The sequence below is a fragment of the Dreissena polymorpha genome, chromosome 2 (assembly GCF_020536995.1).
Source record: "Dreissena polymorpha isolate Duluth1 chromosome 2, UMN_Dpol_1.0, whole genome shotgun sequence".
In the NCBI taxonomy this organism is placed as follows: Eukaryota; Metazoa; Mollusca; class Bivalvia; order Myida; family Dreissenidae; genus Dreissena; species Dreissena polymorpha.
Window position 1 is genome coordinate 137,446,983 of NC_068356.1, and position 18,710 is coordinate 137,465,692.

The 18,710-nt window shown below is 36.4% G+C and overlaps 2 protein-coding genes across 2 annotated transcripts in view; one reads left to right on the plus strand and one right to left on the minus strand.

The window, feature by feature from the left end:
* The first annotated feature begins 2,341 nt into the window (after window positions 1-2,341).
* Window positions 2,342-18,710, plus strand: part of LOC127869138 (uncharacterized) — a 220,438-nt gene continuing 204,069 nt past the window's right edge. Inside the window, exon 1 of the mRNA XM_052411474.1 lies at window positions 2,342-2,584. The gene's annotated coding sequence lies outside the window, so the exon portion shown is untranslated. The remainder of the gene's footprint in view (window positions 2,585-18,710) is intronic.
* On the minus strand, window positions 13,129-17,706 carry LOC127869126 (uncharacterized). The gene is made up of 4 exons (XM_052411456.1): window positions 17,345-17,706; window positions 16,346-16,519; window positions 15,456-15,746; window positions 13,129-14,594 (listed from the first exon to the last, which is right to left on the minus strand). The coding sequence occupies exons 1-4, from the start codon at window positions 17,566-17,568 to the stop codon at window positions 13,838-13,840; spliced, it is 1,446 nt and encodes a 481-aa protein (XP_052267416.1). The 5' UTR covers window positions 17,569-17,706; the 3' UTR covers window positions 13,129-13,837.

Consider the following 18,710-nt stretch of genomic DNA (forward strand, 5'->3'; position numbering starts at 1 on the left):
CCTGTGTATCGCTGTGCACGAAGATCTACCTTCTTGGAGTCCTTCCATTTCCACCTACAGCGATTCATTCCTGGTAAGATTTATTTGTGTTCTTTTTTGTGTTTTAATTTAAGGTATAAATATATTAATTGCTATTATAGCCTTTAAGGTACAATGTTATACAGAATAAAACCCCATTTGTTGCATGTTCCTTAATTCCAATCATGAAAGATATACCAAGACATGTAAATTAGTTATAATACTACTAATCTCTTGTTGAAACATACATCACTCTGTTGAATAGTGTAACGATCTTAAATAGTAACGTTTTGTGTGATTGTTTTGCAGGAACCAGTGCAAGCGCCAGCAACTTCCAGACTTACCTGCTGGAGGTCCTGATGCGCTGGAACGCAGACCGGCAGATTATTGCGACCAGCACTGAGAAGGAGACTGTATTGTGTGACTCCAGATTGAAGACAGCAGCCAACAGACTAAGCCAGGAGCTTTTTAACAAGGATATCTTCCCGACATTCCAGCCGCCAAACAAATACACTGGTAATTTAAATTTCTATTAGCTATTTTATTCACACATTTCTCTGACATTTATTCTATATTAAATCAGATGTACATTGTGGAGTAAATCAGGCATAATTACCATTTGTATGAGCAGATTACTCCTTGACATGAACCTATATCATATAGCGCTTAAGTTCTTACATTTTTGTTTTACAGGAGAGCTGATAGGTATCGAATATCTATACAACAAAACGGGTAAGCATCTAGGTGCCAAAAACCCTGTAAGTGAGGTGGAGCCTGATGACAGCCTCCTGGATGAGGGCTTTGAGGACTCCGCGGCCATGGATGATAATGATCCAACCATCCACATAGTGGATTCCTTTCTGCCTGCTTTGAGTCGTGAGAGGGCTCAGCAGATCATGCAGCAGAACAGGCCGTCTCAATCAGGTATTGAAGGAGAACAATGATTATACTTATTTTCATGTTGAAATTAATGGCATGTTTGTGTTACTTTTGTTCAGAAATGTTTATTGTAAAAAAGTTAGATAGGGTGTTCTGATTCTTTGAAGAGATGTCAGCGAAGGATGTGTATGGCCAGCAGATGTACAACGTTCCCGCTAAGCTCAAAGCCAAACCTACCACAACGAGTGCCTCTTTAGAAACAACAACAGCAGCTTCTATGACAAAAGCAACAGCAGCTTCTGTTACAACAGCTGCAGCAAGTACTTCATCATTATCTGCCGTAACTACCGCTACATCAGCGTCGGCTATCGCTGGCAGTTTCCAACGTGTTGAGGATGAAGCTGAGGTAGGTTTTGATGAATGATATAATATAATAAACTTAGGCATTCTGTCCTCAAATGATCACTCATTAATGATTACAATTTTACAATTTCATGTTGATTAATAATGGAAACTAATAACTCAATATAAACATTAATATCTTTGTGTATTTATGATTACATCCATTTTTATATCAATAGGTATATTATGGAGTCAGCATGTTAAATTGGCGTTTTAATTGCAGGAACTGCGCAAAATAAGCATAACACATGTACTTATACATTTTTAGTGCTCTGCTTATTTTCCATTAATACATTTCTTTCTCAACTGATTATCCATGCTTTCAGGACTCTATTGGACCAAACAGAGTTGCAGGTTATGGTCATGTGATGGACCTGGCTGAGTATTTGTTTCATTTAAAAGACAAGGAAAGTAAGGCCATCGCCAACGCAGAAGCTGACCACATCGTGAAACTGTGGTCTAAGATGTCCCCTTACGACCAGTCGCCGTCAAAATATAAGGACCGACATCAGACCCAGCTGATCAAGGGACGCTTCAAGGCACCAAAGACATCCCGGATACAGCTGGTTCCTGGAGTCCAGAGTGTCAGAAGGCAAGAAAACTACACAACATCACATTAGTTAATTTTCAATTTATAATTTGTTATGACCCTTCTTTGAAGAAGAGGGGGTATATTGTTTTTGGCCTGTCTGTCTGTCTGTCATTCTGTCCCAAAACTTTAACCTTGGTCATAACTTTTGCAATATTGAAGATAGCAACTTGATATTTGGCATGCATGTGTATCTCACGAACCTGCACATTTTGAGTGGTGAAAGGTCATCCTTTAAAGTCAAAGGTAAAATATATAGGTCAAAATCGCTCAAAAGGGGAAATAGTGTTTCTCAAGCACATCATTTGTTATTAATGTTCTACAAGTTTATCAGGATTTATTAGCAAATAAGCAACATGTATCAAACCTATTTTCACTGTTTTATTTCTGTTATTATTGTGTCTGTATTATTCATATAATATATACCATTATCTTTAACAATTACATATGTGCTTTGGCTACACACCTTGGTCCAGCCACCTGGCCTGACTGTAACAGGTATCAGGAAGCCTTGCTGGTCAAGTTGTGCGCAGCCTTTCCGGGTTCCACCACCAAAGATGGCGTTCAACAGGCGCGGTCGCGGACAGTACTGGAGAAGTACAACCTAATAAGAGAGATGGTATTCAACAGTCAGCGCGTGATACAGAATACACGCATTCAGCTGTCTGATATAAACCAGCGCACCTTGACTGCTTGGTAGGTATTTATTGACTAGTATGGTACATATATACATAAATATTATCGGCATATTATAATGATTCATTAACATTTTGAGTCAATTTATATATTACTTAATTTATATGAAAATAATTATTGTTAACATAAGAAAGGCTTTTTATGCCCCTTTTTAAAAAAAGGGGGTATATTGTTTTTTGCCTGTCTGTCATTCTGTCCCAAAACTTTAAGAAATCTTAAAGTTTTGTCATAACTTTTGCAATATTGAAGATAGCAACTTCATATTTGGCCAGCATGTGTATCTCATAAAGCCGCACATTTTTAGTGGTGAAAGGTAAAGGTCATCCTTTATGGTCAAAGGTAAAAAAAAAGAAACAAAGCGGCGTATTTGGGGGTATTGTGTTTCTGGCAAACACATCTCTTGTTCTTGTTTCTTTTAAAAATATATATAGATTATAATTTCTATATTTGTCTGATTTCAGGTTCAGTGCTCGTGGAAAGCGCAGAGAAAGAACCTTGCTGGAACAGGGACTTGCCCTTCTGTAAGTTACACTGGTAGAGCCTGAATCACTGCCAGCGCCCCTTTAAAGGCCAGTTTCCTTGGAAATGGGAACCACTGAACCACACAAGTTCCCCATCCAGATCAGCACGAAAGGCTCTCTCATTCATCAAGTGCGCAGAAGAATCCTGCCACCAGATGAGGTAAAGCATGAAGTGCCGGTGCCCATAGCACCAGCACCATTGGTGCGTTTTGTGACTGCTCCCGCCCCTGACCTGGCACTGACTTCGTCGATTTCAGCCCCAGCCGAATCTTACCTGCCATACTCTACAAAGCATTACAGGAAGAGGAAGCTGGAGGCTGAGCAGGCAGGGGAGTTCCGGAGACAGTACCACAAGAAACTGCCCTACCGCAGCTGCAACAAATGTTTTGAGGACAGGAATACAGGTGGGCACAAACAGTACTATGGAAATTGGTGGTGCCCCTTCAAGTCATCAGAGTCTTATGAAGAGTGGATAGATGCTCTTAAGTTGAAGGGCTATGGAAAGAAGAATCCAAATGAAAAAAGTTAAACATTAATAGCTGGACATTCATCATTCACACTTAAACAATATCTGGATATAATAGCATTTTATGACACTGTGCTTTTGGACTTATACAACAACAGTATTAACAATTACTTTAACGACAACATAATTAATATCAACTTTAGTAACAATTAAACAAATCTTAATGCTGCCTAGCTTTTATTGAGCATTATACAGTGATTTATTCATTTGTGTTTTGCATATATAAAAGCTAGAAGGTCCCAAGCCCTTATGGTACATGTCACAAGTAAAGTGACATCTGCCTTGAAAAGCAGAGGGAGAACGAATTGTGTTTTTTTAAGCTTCGAATAATGTATTTACACATTTGATGTTTCTTTACTTTTGGAAATAGTTAATTTATATAACATTTATATTTGCAACCAATATTGCTGTTAACAGGAACTTCCTTAAAGTGTAAGCAAATACACATATAAGACAAATACTGATTAATGTACACAATAATTAGGTCTGATATTGAAATTTTTAGACATAAAAGCCGATATATGTTAAGCAAAGGTAACATAAACGATGGTTTGGGTACGAATGTAAAGGTACATAGCAACGTGGTATAAATGTAAATAATTGGATTTTTTAATTTCTAATAAGTCTCAGATGCACCATCCTAGATATATGTGATTATATGTCAAAATTAACATAATAGTGTGTTAATTTCAGTCATATTATATAATTTAATAAAAGCATTTATGGAAGGCCGGGGTGTTGAAGATCTGCAGGGATCCTCAGAGCACGGCCCAAATGGTTTTACAGTATTTGTTATTTAAAAGACCGTATGTTTCCCCGTCATTTGACACTTTATAAACATAATTTACTTGATTGTATTTACGGTAGGGCTTTATTTATATATATACAACTGTTTTTTTTGACTGCAGACGACGGATTTATTGAGATCAACAACTTCACGGGAAACTTGAGCGTCACTTCAGCGTTTGAGAATGTTAAGAACATGACGTCAGACGAGACGCTTACTTTGACGTTTAATATTGTGGTACTCATTAATCAACATTAACTATCTTAAGATTAAATCGTTTATGTGTGTTCAGTATTCGATTTTTCTATCATCATCATCATCATTAACAACAACAACAACATCATCAACAACAATAGCAACAACATCATCATTATAAACATCATTTTCATCATTATCATGACCATAATGATCATCATGAGCAATCACTGCAGTAAACCAGTACTTGATGTAGCAGTAGCAATATAGCTGAATATTTTGATGTAATTTGTTAACTTGGGCGTTTCAGGCAACGGAAGCGTCCGCGAGGAAGAAGAACGTCAGCGTCCCTTTCACGTTACGTGTTTACACGAATTTCCCACATTGCCGCCGACTTTCCCATCGACAACAGCCCCAGTGAAGGAAAATGACGACAACGATAATGCGTTGATTTTGGTTATTGAAATTACCGTAACAAATTATTGTACAACATGGCTAGGCTTTCATTTACGCGGCAACGCACGCTATATTTAACACGATATATCGCCCTTGTGTAGGTTATCGCGTACCATTTGGGTCAAAAGTCAACAAGACCTACTAGGTTAAAAGAAAATGTACGTCGACGTACAATATGTACGTCGACGTACAAAAATTGTACGTCGACGTACAAAATTGTACGTCGACGTACAATTTTATCGACCCTTGAGTGTTAGCCAATCAGAAGACGCCTTACATCTGTTGCTTTGATCCGCATATTAAACATTCACCGTGGAATTGTAAAAAATGGCGGCCTCCATACAATCATTCGGTTCTGGAAAAAAACACCTGTTTGACAACAATTATTGTCCAAAAAACTAATGTCAGTCAAAGAGAACATGAGGAATTATTCTTTATATCGGTTTCCTTTACTTATCAGTAATGTCATAGTGGTTTTCAATTGAAATAATGCTCTATTTTACGAAATTCCCCTTCGTCCAAAATTTCCCTATCCGAAATCGTTTACTCGAGTACTGTAAAACCAGATGTTTCATCCTTTTGTGTTTTTATTTATTTATTTTAATCGAAATTGATAAGACACCACCCGATAGCTTGTACGGTATGGGATGGGTCGCTTTCCCCGTGCGGACTTGCTCACACGACCGGAGGACGCCGACTTTCGGTGAATAGCTAGTTGCAATAATCCAACTCCCAGCTATATTGACCCTCCGGGTCGCTGAGCTGTATGAATGTACTCATAAAATCTCAGAGCATACAAGAAGAACTAGGTGAATAGCATACTATGACGTCGGACGAAAATGGCAGATGACCAAAACATGATATTGGAGGCAGGATAAAACTGTTCTTGATGTATTATAACTAGGTAGGTTTATGTTGTTTTATTTGTTACTTCTTTGTACAAGCAACAATAGCTAAATATATTTGGTAGTCAAAGGTTGTAAAGCTTAAAACATTATAGGAATCTACATCAACGCTGCTTGGCTACATGCATTTTAAAGTTAGACATGAAGGCTGACAGTAATGAATATCAGCTTATAAAATGGGTCTGCCTTTCACGTCAATCTAGTTAGACTAATCTAAAAGTAGCATTCATTTCGATTTGTCGCCGGGTGGTGAAAAATGTGTGGCCAGTCCGGGACTCGAACCTGGGACACTTACTTACAGGGCGAATGCTCTCCCGACTGAGTTTACCGGGCCGCCACACATCTTTTAACCAATCCCGCATAAGTTCGGTAGAGTGACAGATTTAAGCATTCTAAAGGCTGTTTTGTCCACTCTAGTACATGTTCTGTATTTCTCTGCGTATTTACTCTGTAAAGACTCGCTAGTATTTTAATGATTGTGAAAGTTGGGTGGTTTGTTTTAGAGAAGTTATTATTTTTGTGATGCTTCAACCAATTCGTCAATGAGTTTTGACAAGTATGAGTATCAGCTAGATTTAATTGACAGTTATATATAATTGTGACAGCTATATTTAACTGCTAAATGAAAATCTTAATTTTGTTTTCAAACACAAGAAATTGCAACAAATTAAGACCACAAAATTGATGAAAGGATGCCCCCCTCCCCTTTTGTTTTCACTGTCGTCAAAGGGCATGTAGCTCTAACTGACGCAAGTGCCCGGATGTTGCGATATTAAGAATAGAAAAAAATCCTTTTTTGCTAATATTAAAAGGCTTCGGGACTGGGATTGTTTCATATTTCCACCGAAATTCAAACCAAAAGCCCATGCATTAGCATGCAATTTAATACAATCGTGTGCAAGCTGAAAACAATAATTGATTTGTTTGTTTTCACTAATTACGGATTAAATTGTTTATCAGAACTTATTCAAATGATCGCGTCAATCACTTTTTGGTGTTACCGCACTTCTGTAATAGACATTCACAGTTTGTTTTACATTATTTCAATAGGGCGGTAAAGACTTGACACCTTTATGGCATGTTTAATCCGATTATTGATAATTGCGGGAGCTGAATGTGTGACATCAACCTGTTTGCGGCTTTCTTCAAAGGTAAAACATGCTCAATAATTAATGTCGGTCCGGTCTCCCAATTAAAAGATTCCATCCTAATAAACTGCAAATTTACTTATTTACTGCAAATTAAAGCAGATGCATGTTGACATGCTCTGCTCAAAATGCAAAGTGTTTCTGTCAAATGTATAAAATACAACATAGACTGTTGAATATTACCATAACCATTGCATCAAATATGGAGTTCGTTTGAAGTCCGAGAGGCGTTGCAAAGCTTTGTTACAAAGGTTTTTCATTCACCAAGAAAAAGGAAACCAATTCGACTAGTCGTAAGATATTTATTCACGCTATGTATCAAAGATTCAAATATTTCAAATGCATTTTACAATAGATTTAAATAACTCTCATCAGCCATCAGCTTGTAATTCACAATTTTTACGCTTTGTCACATGAATCAGGTAATTTTAATTAATTTTTACTTTGAGTTTGTATTTACACCACAATTTGTTTGCAAAACAAGCAGGAATAATTAAAAATACAGGGAAATGTCATTTTGAATTGAAAACACTTGAGCACATGGTAGGTTACTTTAAATAGAAATAAAGTCATACATGTATGACTGTGGAATCTCATGAGATTTTCATTTAAGCAATGTCTGTCGTATCGCTGTTTTTTTCGATATATATAACTGTCAACTTTTCGGGAATTTCTGGTTACAGAACTGCCTGGAACAGACGATAGTCCCAAAGGGGGCACTTATCCGCCCTTTGAATTATTGTGAGGGGGCAGATATCCACATACTTAATTCCAACAGGGGGGGCACTTATCCGTCCCCTTAAAATTAGGGGGCACTTCTCCGGGGAGCACTTCTCCGAGGGGGGGGGGCCTCTCCGTATACGAAAAGTTGGCATTACTTCATCAGATATGTGGACTTAATTTTTTGCAGTTTCTTATGTTTCAATTAAAAAGTAAGAATTTCGTGCATTCATGCATCATTAAGCAGTTAAATATAGCTGCCACAGAGATCCAGAGGGGTAAGGGCCATGACCCTTTGGAATTGGACAAATATGTTATTTTAAATGTATACCAGGAGATAAAAGTTGCGTAGAGGAACTTGGCACCAAAGAAGGATTCTGAAAGTCAAAAGCGGTTATATAAGATACCCAAAAGGGGTCAATACACAGGGAGCCAAATCAAAATTCCAAGTTTTTAAACAGATGTCTAGTTAATTATATAGATGGTCCAGATGAAATTGTGTAAAGAGGTTCTGATTAAATATTGAAGAGGGCCTAATCAAATATTGCAGAAGGGGGTCCGAGCAATAAGTCACAAGTTAAGTTTTGTATTTAAACAGGAGAATCATGCGGCAATTCCACATCCTCCCTTGTGTATAGGGGGAGAGGGGGGTCTTATTATTCAGGGGAAGGCGATATGTGGTAATAATTCCACATGTCTGAATGGAATTCATTCATATATCAAAATGTTTATCTTTATGATCTCAAGGTCAAGTTTGAATCTGGGTCATATGGGGTCAGAAACTAGGTCTATGATAGAAAAGGCTTGTACCCACTCACATACCCACTCACATTTCTATGCCAAAACACTCATTGCTGTGGCATTGCATTTTACAAATGCATTTTTTTTAATAAAGCACTCAGTCATTACATTTTCGCTTTTACATTGTCTGAAAAATATGAAATTTGACTAACAGACCGTGACCAATATTTATTTTTTTTAAATAGTTTAGTTGCATGTACATATGAACACTCAGCTTTCTAGCAGAAAGTTTTTTTGTTTTTTTTTTTCTGTCTGTGGATATTCCAGTGACACGGGAGGACCCATGTCATTTTTACCTGGCTCCTAAATTTCGTGGCTCAACCATGGTGTCTTAAGCTGTGGCAAGAGGCAAGCTCCCTTAAATGGCATTTGACACCTCTGGTCCCTGTTTGCCTGTTTCACACCTATGGCCCCTGTCTGCCTGTTTCACACCTCTTGGCCCGGCCTACCAGTCAGTACACTGTCCCTGCCCATGTCTGTTCAATAACAATAGTGTCAGCAGTTTCACACCTACCAATACACAAGTTTGTATTTATACTAAGTCCTTATTTTAAATAAAATAATGGCTAAAATAAAGATAAAATTGTAATAACTGCTGTAACCAATATTGCTGTTAATGGGAACATCCTTATAGTGTAAGGAAACACACCTTTCCATATGGAGAGGAAATACAGGTTCAAATCCTGGTGGGGATCCCATATAAGCAGCAACTCACATAATGCAGATATAAATTATACAAACATGACTTTGTGTTGTCATAATGTATGTTACTTAATATTCATATTAAAAAATACAGTTTGGAAAATTTTCTCTATCACACACATACATACACAGTAATTGCATGTTGTTTTACTTTATATCGTGTATCATTAGTATTAGGGCACCATCATTAGCTTCACACCATATAAGATGTCAAAAACAAAGGCCCGTAACTCTGTCCTGGCAATTTATCATAATTATAACCCCTTTTTACTTTAAAAAGAAAAGGGTTTGTTTTCAGCAAGTTTGCATCTTTGTTTCTACTACAGAATCAAATAAAACATACTTTTTCTTACTTTATTTCCAAGTCAGGATATACGCCGTATATCTTTTTTAAAGATATTTCTTGTTTAGTTGTATCATCCAATGCACACGGTATTGTATTTGTATGATGGTTCAAGATCATCTTGAGAGGCGAATTTCTCATCGCAAATGGATTATAGTTATATTAAAGACAAGGCAATCGCGTGAAATATATATATTGCCGGTAGAAACATTTATATACATATATGTTATAAAAGATGCATGCAGTTAAACGCTTTACCAGCGAGTACCCCAATTACTAGAACTATTCGATATACATGCATAGCTCTACAATTGCTTGATCGGCATAGATTCTGTCTGATATCTTTCCGAAATTTCATGGACCTTTTCGACAATCAAGCCGATCATCGCGACTGGGTCTAGTATTTATTGAAGGCTAGTGACCAATTGCCTATACTATAAAGGACAATACATACAACACGAAGTCAAACATTCAAAACAAGACTATTGCCAAGCAATGATGTCCCCTACCGGCTCCACCATTGTCAGATTTTTTTGATTTTTTTTAAGTATTTGTTGCCATAGCAACCAGAATTCTTGACGTATGAACAAAATGAAATGACGTGCATAATATCTATATTGCCATCTATCCATGTTTAAAGTTTCATGAACAAATATGAAGAACTTTTAAAGTTATCGCAGGATCCAGAAAAGTGTGACTGAAGGACAGACACACAGAGCGCAAACCATAAGTCCCCTCCGGTGAAACCGGTAGGGGACAAATTATGACATCTTTAAATTGATAGTTTCAAAGCCATCAAAGCGGTGATTTCAGATTAAATATTATGGTATGGGATTGGAAAAAGAACGACACTGGTACATGTCGCCATATTCTCAATATTCATTTTTGTTTCAGTGGCAGCAGTTTTAACCGGCTAAAATACATGTCAAGCCTCACACCTCGCCCAGAATAAATCACAAAACATAAATCACATTCAACTAAAAAACAAACATTGACATCAATAAATTGGTAACTCAAATTAAAAAGCAATTCAAGAGAATATAGATATATCCTATTGCATTTTAAATACTCAAGGGTATAATATTGCTATCACAGCAACAGAATTACAACTTTCAGAGGTGGGATAAATTAAAGTGCCTCGCTCTGTAAAAAGATGGTTTTATGCATGTGCTTAAAGTTCAGATCACACAAATGTTATCATTACTTAAATTAAACATTTAAAATTTTCAAAATTGTAAGTATTGACAATGTTAAATGATAATTAAAGTTCAAGTTAGTGGCTTATCAAATAACTATTTGTTTTATGACTAACATTTGTTTGTCATAATCTTATTTAAATTTTATGTTTTATTATATATATCTTATTTTTATGCCCCCGAGGGTGGGCATATAACTAGTGATCGCACTGTCCATCTGAAATTCCGTCACACTTAAAGTTTGCGTTTAGGTTTCGAAAAATGTGGAAAAAGAGGGCATACATGTGTATGTCATCCTATAATGACAAGCCTTGTTTTAACGCACAATTTTATCTTTATTTTAGCCATTATTTTATTTAAAATAAGGACTTTGTCTAAATACAAACTTGTGTATTGGTAGGTGTGAAACTGCTGACACTATTGTTATTAAACAGGCAGATAGGGACCAGAGGTGTCAAATGCCATTTAAGGGAGCTTGCCTCTTGCCACAGCTTAAGACACCATGGTTGAGCCAGAAAATTTAGGAGCCAGGTAAAAATGACATGGGTCCTTTCGTGTCACTGGAATATACATGGTATTTGGGATGTTTTTAATAAAGGTTTCTTATAAGCGTATGAATTCAACTTGATTTGATTGGATTATGGTTATTTGCTTTTTTATTTAAACTCACATTATTTCTTTTTTCCCAACAGTTGTGTTTTGTGTTCGTGTGAGGAACTATAACATTATTTCTTTTTTCCCAACAGTTGTGTTTTGTGTTCGTGTGAGGAACTATACTTAACACAGATTTGAGAAACAAAATGTAAGTTGATTTCAAACTTTACATTAAAATTACAATTCTTTTATAAGCAATTCTTTATTTATATAAATTCATTTACTTCAAATATTCTGTTTATTCCAATTTACTGTGACATTGTAATGATGTTACCATTTTTAGGAAAGAACATTGAGCGTATAATATTTTTATTACGGAGTTATTATCATAAAAGTTTATGCTTAATAAGGTTATAACATAGCACATTATGTGCGTACATCATTTAATATAATTAATTATTAATTTGTATGTCAGTATTAATTGTAACTCAGTTTTATATAAGTATTTTTTGTGACTCAGTTATGTATCAGTATTCATTATATATATAAGCATGCAGTTTTATATAAATATGCATTGGAAATTATAAGTTTAAATCATTATTTATTGAGACTCAGTTTTGAGTCATTGTGACTCACATTGAAATGATACCATTTTTGCAAAAGAACATGGACTGGATATTGATTTTATTAATACTTAATATTAATGTCTTTTTTAAGGAGTTATTTATCATACATTTAATTTAATAAGTTATTAAGTTGTATATCAGTATTAATTGTTGTTTTGCAGTTTTATATTAGAATTTTTTTGTTACTCAGTTTTGTATCAGTATTAATTGGGATGCAGTTTTATATCAGTATGAATTGCATGATACTCAGTTATATATCAATGTGCACTGGAAATAAGTTTAACCCTTTCCTGCTTGGAAGCAAAGTGAAAATGGCTATATGCAACCAGAACAGCATGCAAGTAACTCGAAGTCTGTTCTTGTTTTACACTGTTTCCTGCTCATCAGTATCTTAAGGTTGGGAATGAAGCCTAAAATTTACAATATTTGATTTTCTAAGGGAAAAAAAAAACACGCTTCCAAATTGATCTGAGTGTTTAAGGGTTTAATCATTGTCTATTGAGACATTTTTAGCTCATCTATTTTTTTTCCGGTTTAGTTTTGCGTTTAGGTACACTTTTCTCATAAAGTATCAATGCTATTGCATTCGGTATCGGGTCCGTTCGCCCTATAGTTACACATTCGCCCTGGGTTCGTTCGCCCTGGGTTCGTTCGCCCTGGGTCCGTTCAACTAGATGCAACTGCTGACCAAGTTTGGTGAAGATCGGATGAATACAATTTAATTTAGAGTCCGGACAAAGTGATGCCTTCCGCCCGCCGCCCGCCGCCCGCCGCCCGCCCGCCGCCCGCCGCCCGCCCGCCGCCAAGGGGTTTCACATAATACGTCCCGTATTTTATACGGGCGTATAAAAACTGTAAACATCTTTATCAACTGTCAAACAATAATATTCAATATTATGATCCTCTATTTAACACAATCGCATTTTACCAAGAGAATGTGACTAGCAATTCAAATAGAATTACCAAAGGAGTAAGTTACCTTAAGAAAAATAAAGTCTGATAAACATCACAAGAATTAAAACAATTATACTGAAGCATTTTATGAGCAAATACTAGAACATTTATAAGTAATACTGTGTTAAGAGTACACAATAAAACAGTACAATAACAGTGTTTAACTCTTAGCACATGAGATCATTTAAACAGTTGCAAAAATTGACCTGTCAGACTGACAAAGAACAATCTCAATATAATGAACCTCCACTTAACACAATAACATTTTACCAAGAGTTTATGACTAGCACTTCAAATGAAATTACCAAATGAGTATATTACTTAATAAATTACAGTCTGATATCAGATGAGTATATGTCTGGCACTTTAAGTGACATTAACAAATGAGTACATGTACATAACTTAATTAATAAAAGTCTGATAAAAAGAAGTGTACATGTTATGAAAAGCACAAATAAAATACCAAATGAGAATATTGAGAGATAATGAGAGTCTCAATTATCAAGATTTTGATAATAACAGATATACATGTATTAAAAAACATTAAAACATGTACTAACACCAATTTGACTTTAAATAGTAAATTTTCCAGAATATAAAACAGTTTCAGGTGATTCTAATCTAAACTATATTAGAATATGACCCAGAATCAGATAGTGAATTATCGGATGATGATTGTTATGGCAACTAGACTAGTTGCCACAACAATCATCATCCGATAATTCACTATCTGATTCTGGTCACCATATAAGCAGTTTCATGTAATCATAGCTTGGTCACTACACAGAATTGCAAAACTCAACACATGCCAAGAAACAATCCACACCCTGGTGGTCACTCTCAATGTTCAAAGTTTGTGTTAGTCTTGTGAAGTCCTGCTCATTCAGAGGACAGTCTACATTTGACACATTGGTGATCATGTCTTCTCGGGGGGCTACCTCGACCTCATCGTCAATACCATATTCAGTATGGTCTTGGATGTCTTCCTCCGGAGCACGGAACACCATGTCGTCGATGCCCCTATGACCCTGTCCAGCTTGGCGCATCATGCCCTCAATGTAGAGCTGTGTGGGGGTTCTACCTCTTTCACTGCTCAACCTGTGGCAGTTCCAGCCCTCACGGAATATGTCTAACGCTCGCTGGACACGAGGCACAAACACGTGATGAAGGCACCACATGTGCACTGGATTTGTCAAATCCAACTGTCCAGACTCCTCAAGATGTGAAAACAATCCGTGAAACACGTTTGTTGCACTGGCAAACAGGTCACGCCACATGCGTTCAATCCGCTGATTGTGGACGCTCCTTCCCGTGATGAAAGAACCCCGACGAGGTCCACGATGCGCTATCATAAACGCCCCAACGCCGGTATTTTCCAGCCCGTGATCGCTGCGGACTCTTGATGGGACACCATAGCACTGGGTGCCTGTCATGAAGGCTTTTGTCATCGTGGTAGCCTTGTTGTTGGTTGCAGCTTGGAGGAAAACACACATCCGCGAGAAGCCATCAATGCCTCCGTGTATGACAAAACCCCATCTGAAAAAAAATAAAAAATTGTACATACTTGAATAGATATTACAATGTAAATGTACTAAAATTGCAAAGTATTTTGTTTGATTTGGTGTTTATATATGGCCTCAAGTGGAATGGGGTAACAAGTCAAACCAAAATAATTGGGCCCAAATTAGTCACAAAATTCAAATCTGTTGAATATACCTTCTTATCTAACTGTAACCCAAATTTTAAGTTTTTAATCTTATACAATTTAGGCAGAAATTGAAGAAAACTGATACACAGTTTCCACAACATTCTAAAAAAAGCTGAAATTAGGAAAATGGAATTTTGAGCAATTAGAGCAATTTAATGCATCTTTTTGGCATATAACGCAATATTTAAATGCCTCCCCAATCAACAAACAACACCAAAATTGCACAAAATATGTGTTAGATAACATTTAAAATTTAGTTTGATGTCATTTATTTTTCACAATTTCTGCCAAAATTTGACTGAAAATTATCCAAAATTCCACTATGTCAGCTTTTTTTTTAGATGCTTGTTCAATATGGAAACAGCAAAGATTTTTTTTATAAATATTCTAAGTTCATTGAGGTAACGGTTAACGGTAATATAAAAGGTTTATATACTTTCTCACATGATTTTTGATATTAGGGCCAAAAACAGCCTTTCAAGTCCCCACCCCTTTCAAGATGATTTAAGAAAAAATATTGCCTCTAAAGCGTTAACAAGGTTTTTCTATTATTTAACCTAGTGACCTTACTTCTAACTTGACTTAGATAATAAGATATCACCAAGGTTAACATTTTGACCAAAGGTATTTATTTAATCAACCTATTTAATCTTAATTTGTTAAAAATACGAATCATAGTAATTTTGTACCTTATCAATTTGTGGTTTCCATCTATGTGCCACAATGAGTTTGGACCAGCAACATTGTACACCCTTCGCCGAATCGAGTGACACCATCGCATGGCTACAGCTGCTTCGTCAACCCGGATCAGACTGTCAGCAACACGTTGTCTTTGAACCCGATGTCCTAGACTCTGAAGATGTCCCTGAACCATTCGTTGCCCAAGTGTCTGATTGCCATCTGTTATCTCTCGGACCAGATTGTCAAGTTCCTCGTTGGAGATGCTTGAGTACCTTCCTCTGATGCTTATACCATATGACCTGAAAATATATAATAGAGAATATTTGTTTATTTTGAGTGAATATGAAATATATACCTCACTGAGAAGGGAGAAAATATGTTTTGCTGTATGTTTGTGCCTTTGCAGCAATCAAGATCTTGTGTTGTGGCTCCCCATGCAGTGCAATCTGACTAAAGTACTCGATTTTCCCTTCGTCCAGATCTTGAGTTGAGATTGTTTTTCTATTTTAAACAATCAGTTTTACCAAATCGCTATACAAGTATTCATTTAAATAACATGTTTCAACTGCACTTCTGTATCTTCAATAATATAACATTGTTGCCTTATACAACACTTGCATTATCTGAGAAACTGTCTTGCAGTTGTTCATTTTGAATTTTAGGTTGATTTTAATTCGTAAAAGAAGTACTTAATGACTTCATTTTATAAAAAAATGAAATCACTTCCTAAAAATTGCCACCTTGTGATTAATGAACCTAACTAATACCCATTTAACATTCAATAATAATGTGTCAAAAGGGCATAATATTATCTGTATATTAAAACATTTTCCAGTGGTTTCGGTTTTTTGGGACACCCTGCATACACAATGTTTTTTCAATTGACTGGATAACATACCTGAGGCTGCGCTTAATAACAGAATCTGACACCTGAAGCAGACTAGCAATAGCTCTTCGTTTGAAGCCTGCTTCAACTAGATACTCCAGCTGCTCTCGACTAATGACGTAAAGTGGTCTGCCTCTGGTTGTAGTCTGTTTTGCGGCGAAGAAACCAACGAGAGGCTGCAGCGTCCTGAAAAGATAAAATCAACAAAAGTTACAACACAAATAATATTATATTATAGCGGTTACTAGATTTACCAAAAGCGCGCGCTTTCGGTATCGGTACCGAAAGCGCAAAAGCATTACCGAAAGCGCACTGTAAAATGTATGTTATGGAAATAATCAGTAAATCAGTTAAATTTCCAATTGAAGTATAACTGAAAACTTGTGTATAAATGCATTTTTCATGGAATATTTCGTACAAATTTGTTCTCAAGCGCGCAACATTATGACAACTAACGCTGTATAAGTACAGAAAGAGCAATGTCAGTACCGAACCCGCACTGTATAATGTAAATTACGGGGAAAAAACTATTAAAGAATTACCAAAAACATGTTTATTAATGCATTTTCCATGGACTTAACCGTACAAAATCGATCTTAAGCGCACTACATTGTGTCAAATAACGCTTTCGCCTACTAAAACAGCATGCCGCAATGATGACGGAAATCAATTGTGTGACAATAAACACGAAGCAACGAACCAGTCTTTGTCTGATTATTTGTTGTTTTGTTAACCAAACAACAACTGAATGCTCCTGTAAACAAGTGCATAGAAATATTAACTGTATCAAGATAATCACTTTTGTTGATATTATGATTAGTTATAATAGTAATAACAAGAGCACCGCCTACGACTCAAAGTCAATGTACGTTGGATTATTTCATCTTATTACCTAATTGGTCGAGGATTGGTTTAAGATATTGCAGGCTTCGCGAAAGCCGGTCAATAGAAACAAATAGTCCGCAAGTAATTGGATCGAAAATTATTTAAATGTTCAGGGAAAATACTAACCTCTTTCGCTCTTCAATTGTCGACATCAACGAGTCGATAATCTCACACAACCGTTCAAAAATGGGATAACGGGTACACATACGTCGTGCATTCCGACTTAATGCTGTCAAAGTGATAAGACTAGCTTCACACAAATTTGCATCTGTATCTTGCGTCATTAAATTTCTACATAAAGAGTGAATAATGCGAGTTGCTTCTTCTCGAAAACCTTCGACGTCCGCCATATTTTTTTGGAAACCGGATATGGACTAGACCGGTCTTAGGACTTAATAATATTTATTACTTGAAACGATTTTAGAATAAATACCGTCAAGTATAGATACTTATTTATTTATTTTTTATTATTTCACTTTTGATATTTTTATCCATTTTGTCCTCAATTAAAAAGTTTTTTTTAAAACGATTATTATGAATAAGTCTGAAGGAAAAGCGGCTCAAGAGACGAGTGGTTTGATTGGCTGTTCAGAAAAATTGTACGTCGACGTACAATATGTGCGTCGACGTACAATATGTACGTCGACGTACATTTTTTGTACGTCGACGTACATATTGTACGTCGACGTACAAATTGTACGTCGACGTACAATTTTGTACGTCGACGTACAAAAAAATGTACGTCGACGTACATATTGTACGTCGACGTACATTTTCATTTAACCTAGTTGGTCTTGTTGACTTTTGACCCAAATGGTACGCCATATCTTTGTATTATAAACCGTTAAACTACGAGGGGTGTTCCAGAAGTTCGTGGATTTTCGCTATATTAGTTTGCTGGTAAAAGTCAATGAAATTTACATATTATACAAACCAATTATCACGGACTTGATATATAAGCTAAAACTGCATGAATTCCATAAAGCGCGTTTGAAACGCGTTGGCATAGAGACCTCAGTAACGACATGCGGCGCACGCGTGTATTTTATTTTAAGTATGAGCGTTACGCGAATTTAAATTTGGTTTAAATGTCGTTGATAAACAGAATTTACGCCAAATTTCACGTTACAGCGCCTAAGTCCTCCTTACAGCCCGGATTTGGCCCCTATGGACTTCCTCGTCTTCCCGGAAGTTAAATCACAGTTGCGCGGTATTCGCTTTGCAACTTAACAGGAACTTACAGTTGCGGCAAAGCGAATCGTGTCGTCTTTTGACGCTGACTGGTATAGAGACACTTTTGACAAGTGGATTTCCCGACACATAAAGTGCATTCGCGTTGGAGGTGACTATGTGGAAAAGATTTGACAGTTGTTAACTTCATTACGTCATTGACGTTGAACAGAAACGTTACACGTGCGTCGGTGTGCGCATTGTGCACATGTTTGAATCTCTTATATATATTTATTGTTTTATGTATTTCCATGATATTTGG

Coding starts and splice junctions, on each gene's coding strand:
- LOC127869126 (XM_052411456.1), bottom strand. CDS start 17,568: ATGGCGGACGTCGAAGGTTTTCGAGAAGAAGCAACTCGCATTATTCAC. Junction 16,520..17,344: donor ACAATTGAAGAGCGAAAGAG/GTTAGTATTTTC, acceptor TTATCTTTTCAG/GACGCTGCAGCCTCTCGTTG. Junction 14,595..15,455: donor GGAAACCACAAATTGATAAG/GTACAAAATTAC, acceptor ATTTTTTTTCAG/ATGGGGTTTTGTCATACACG.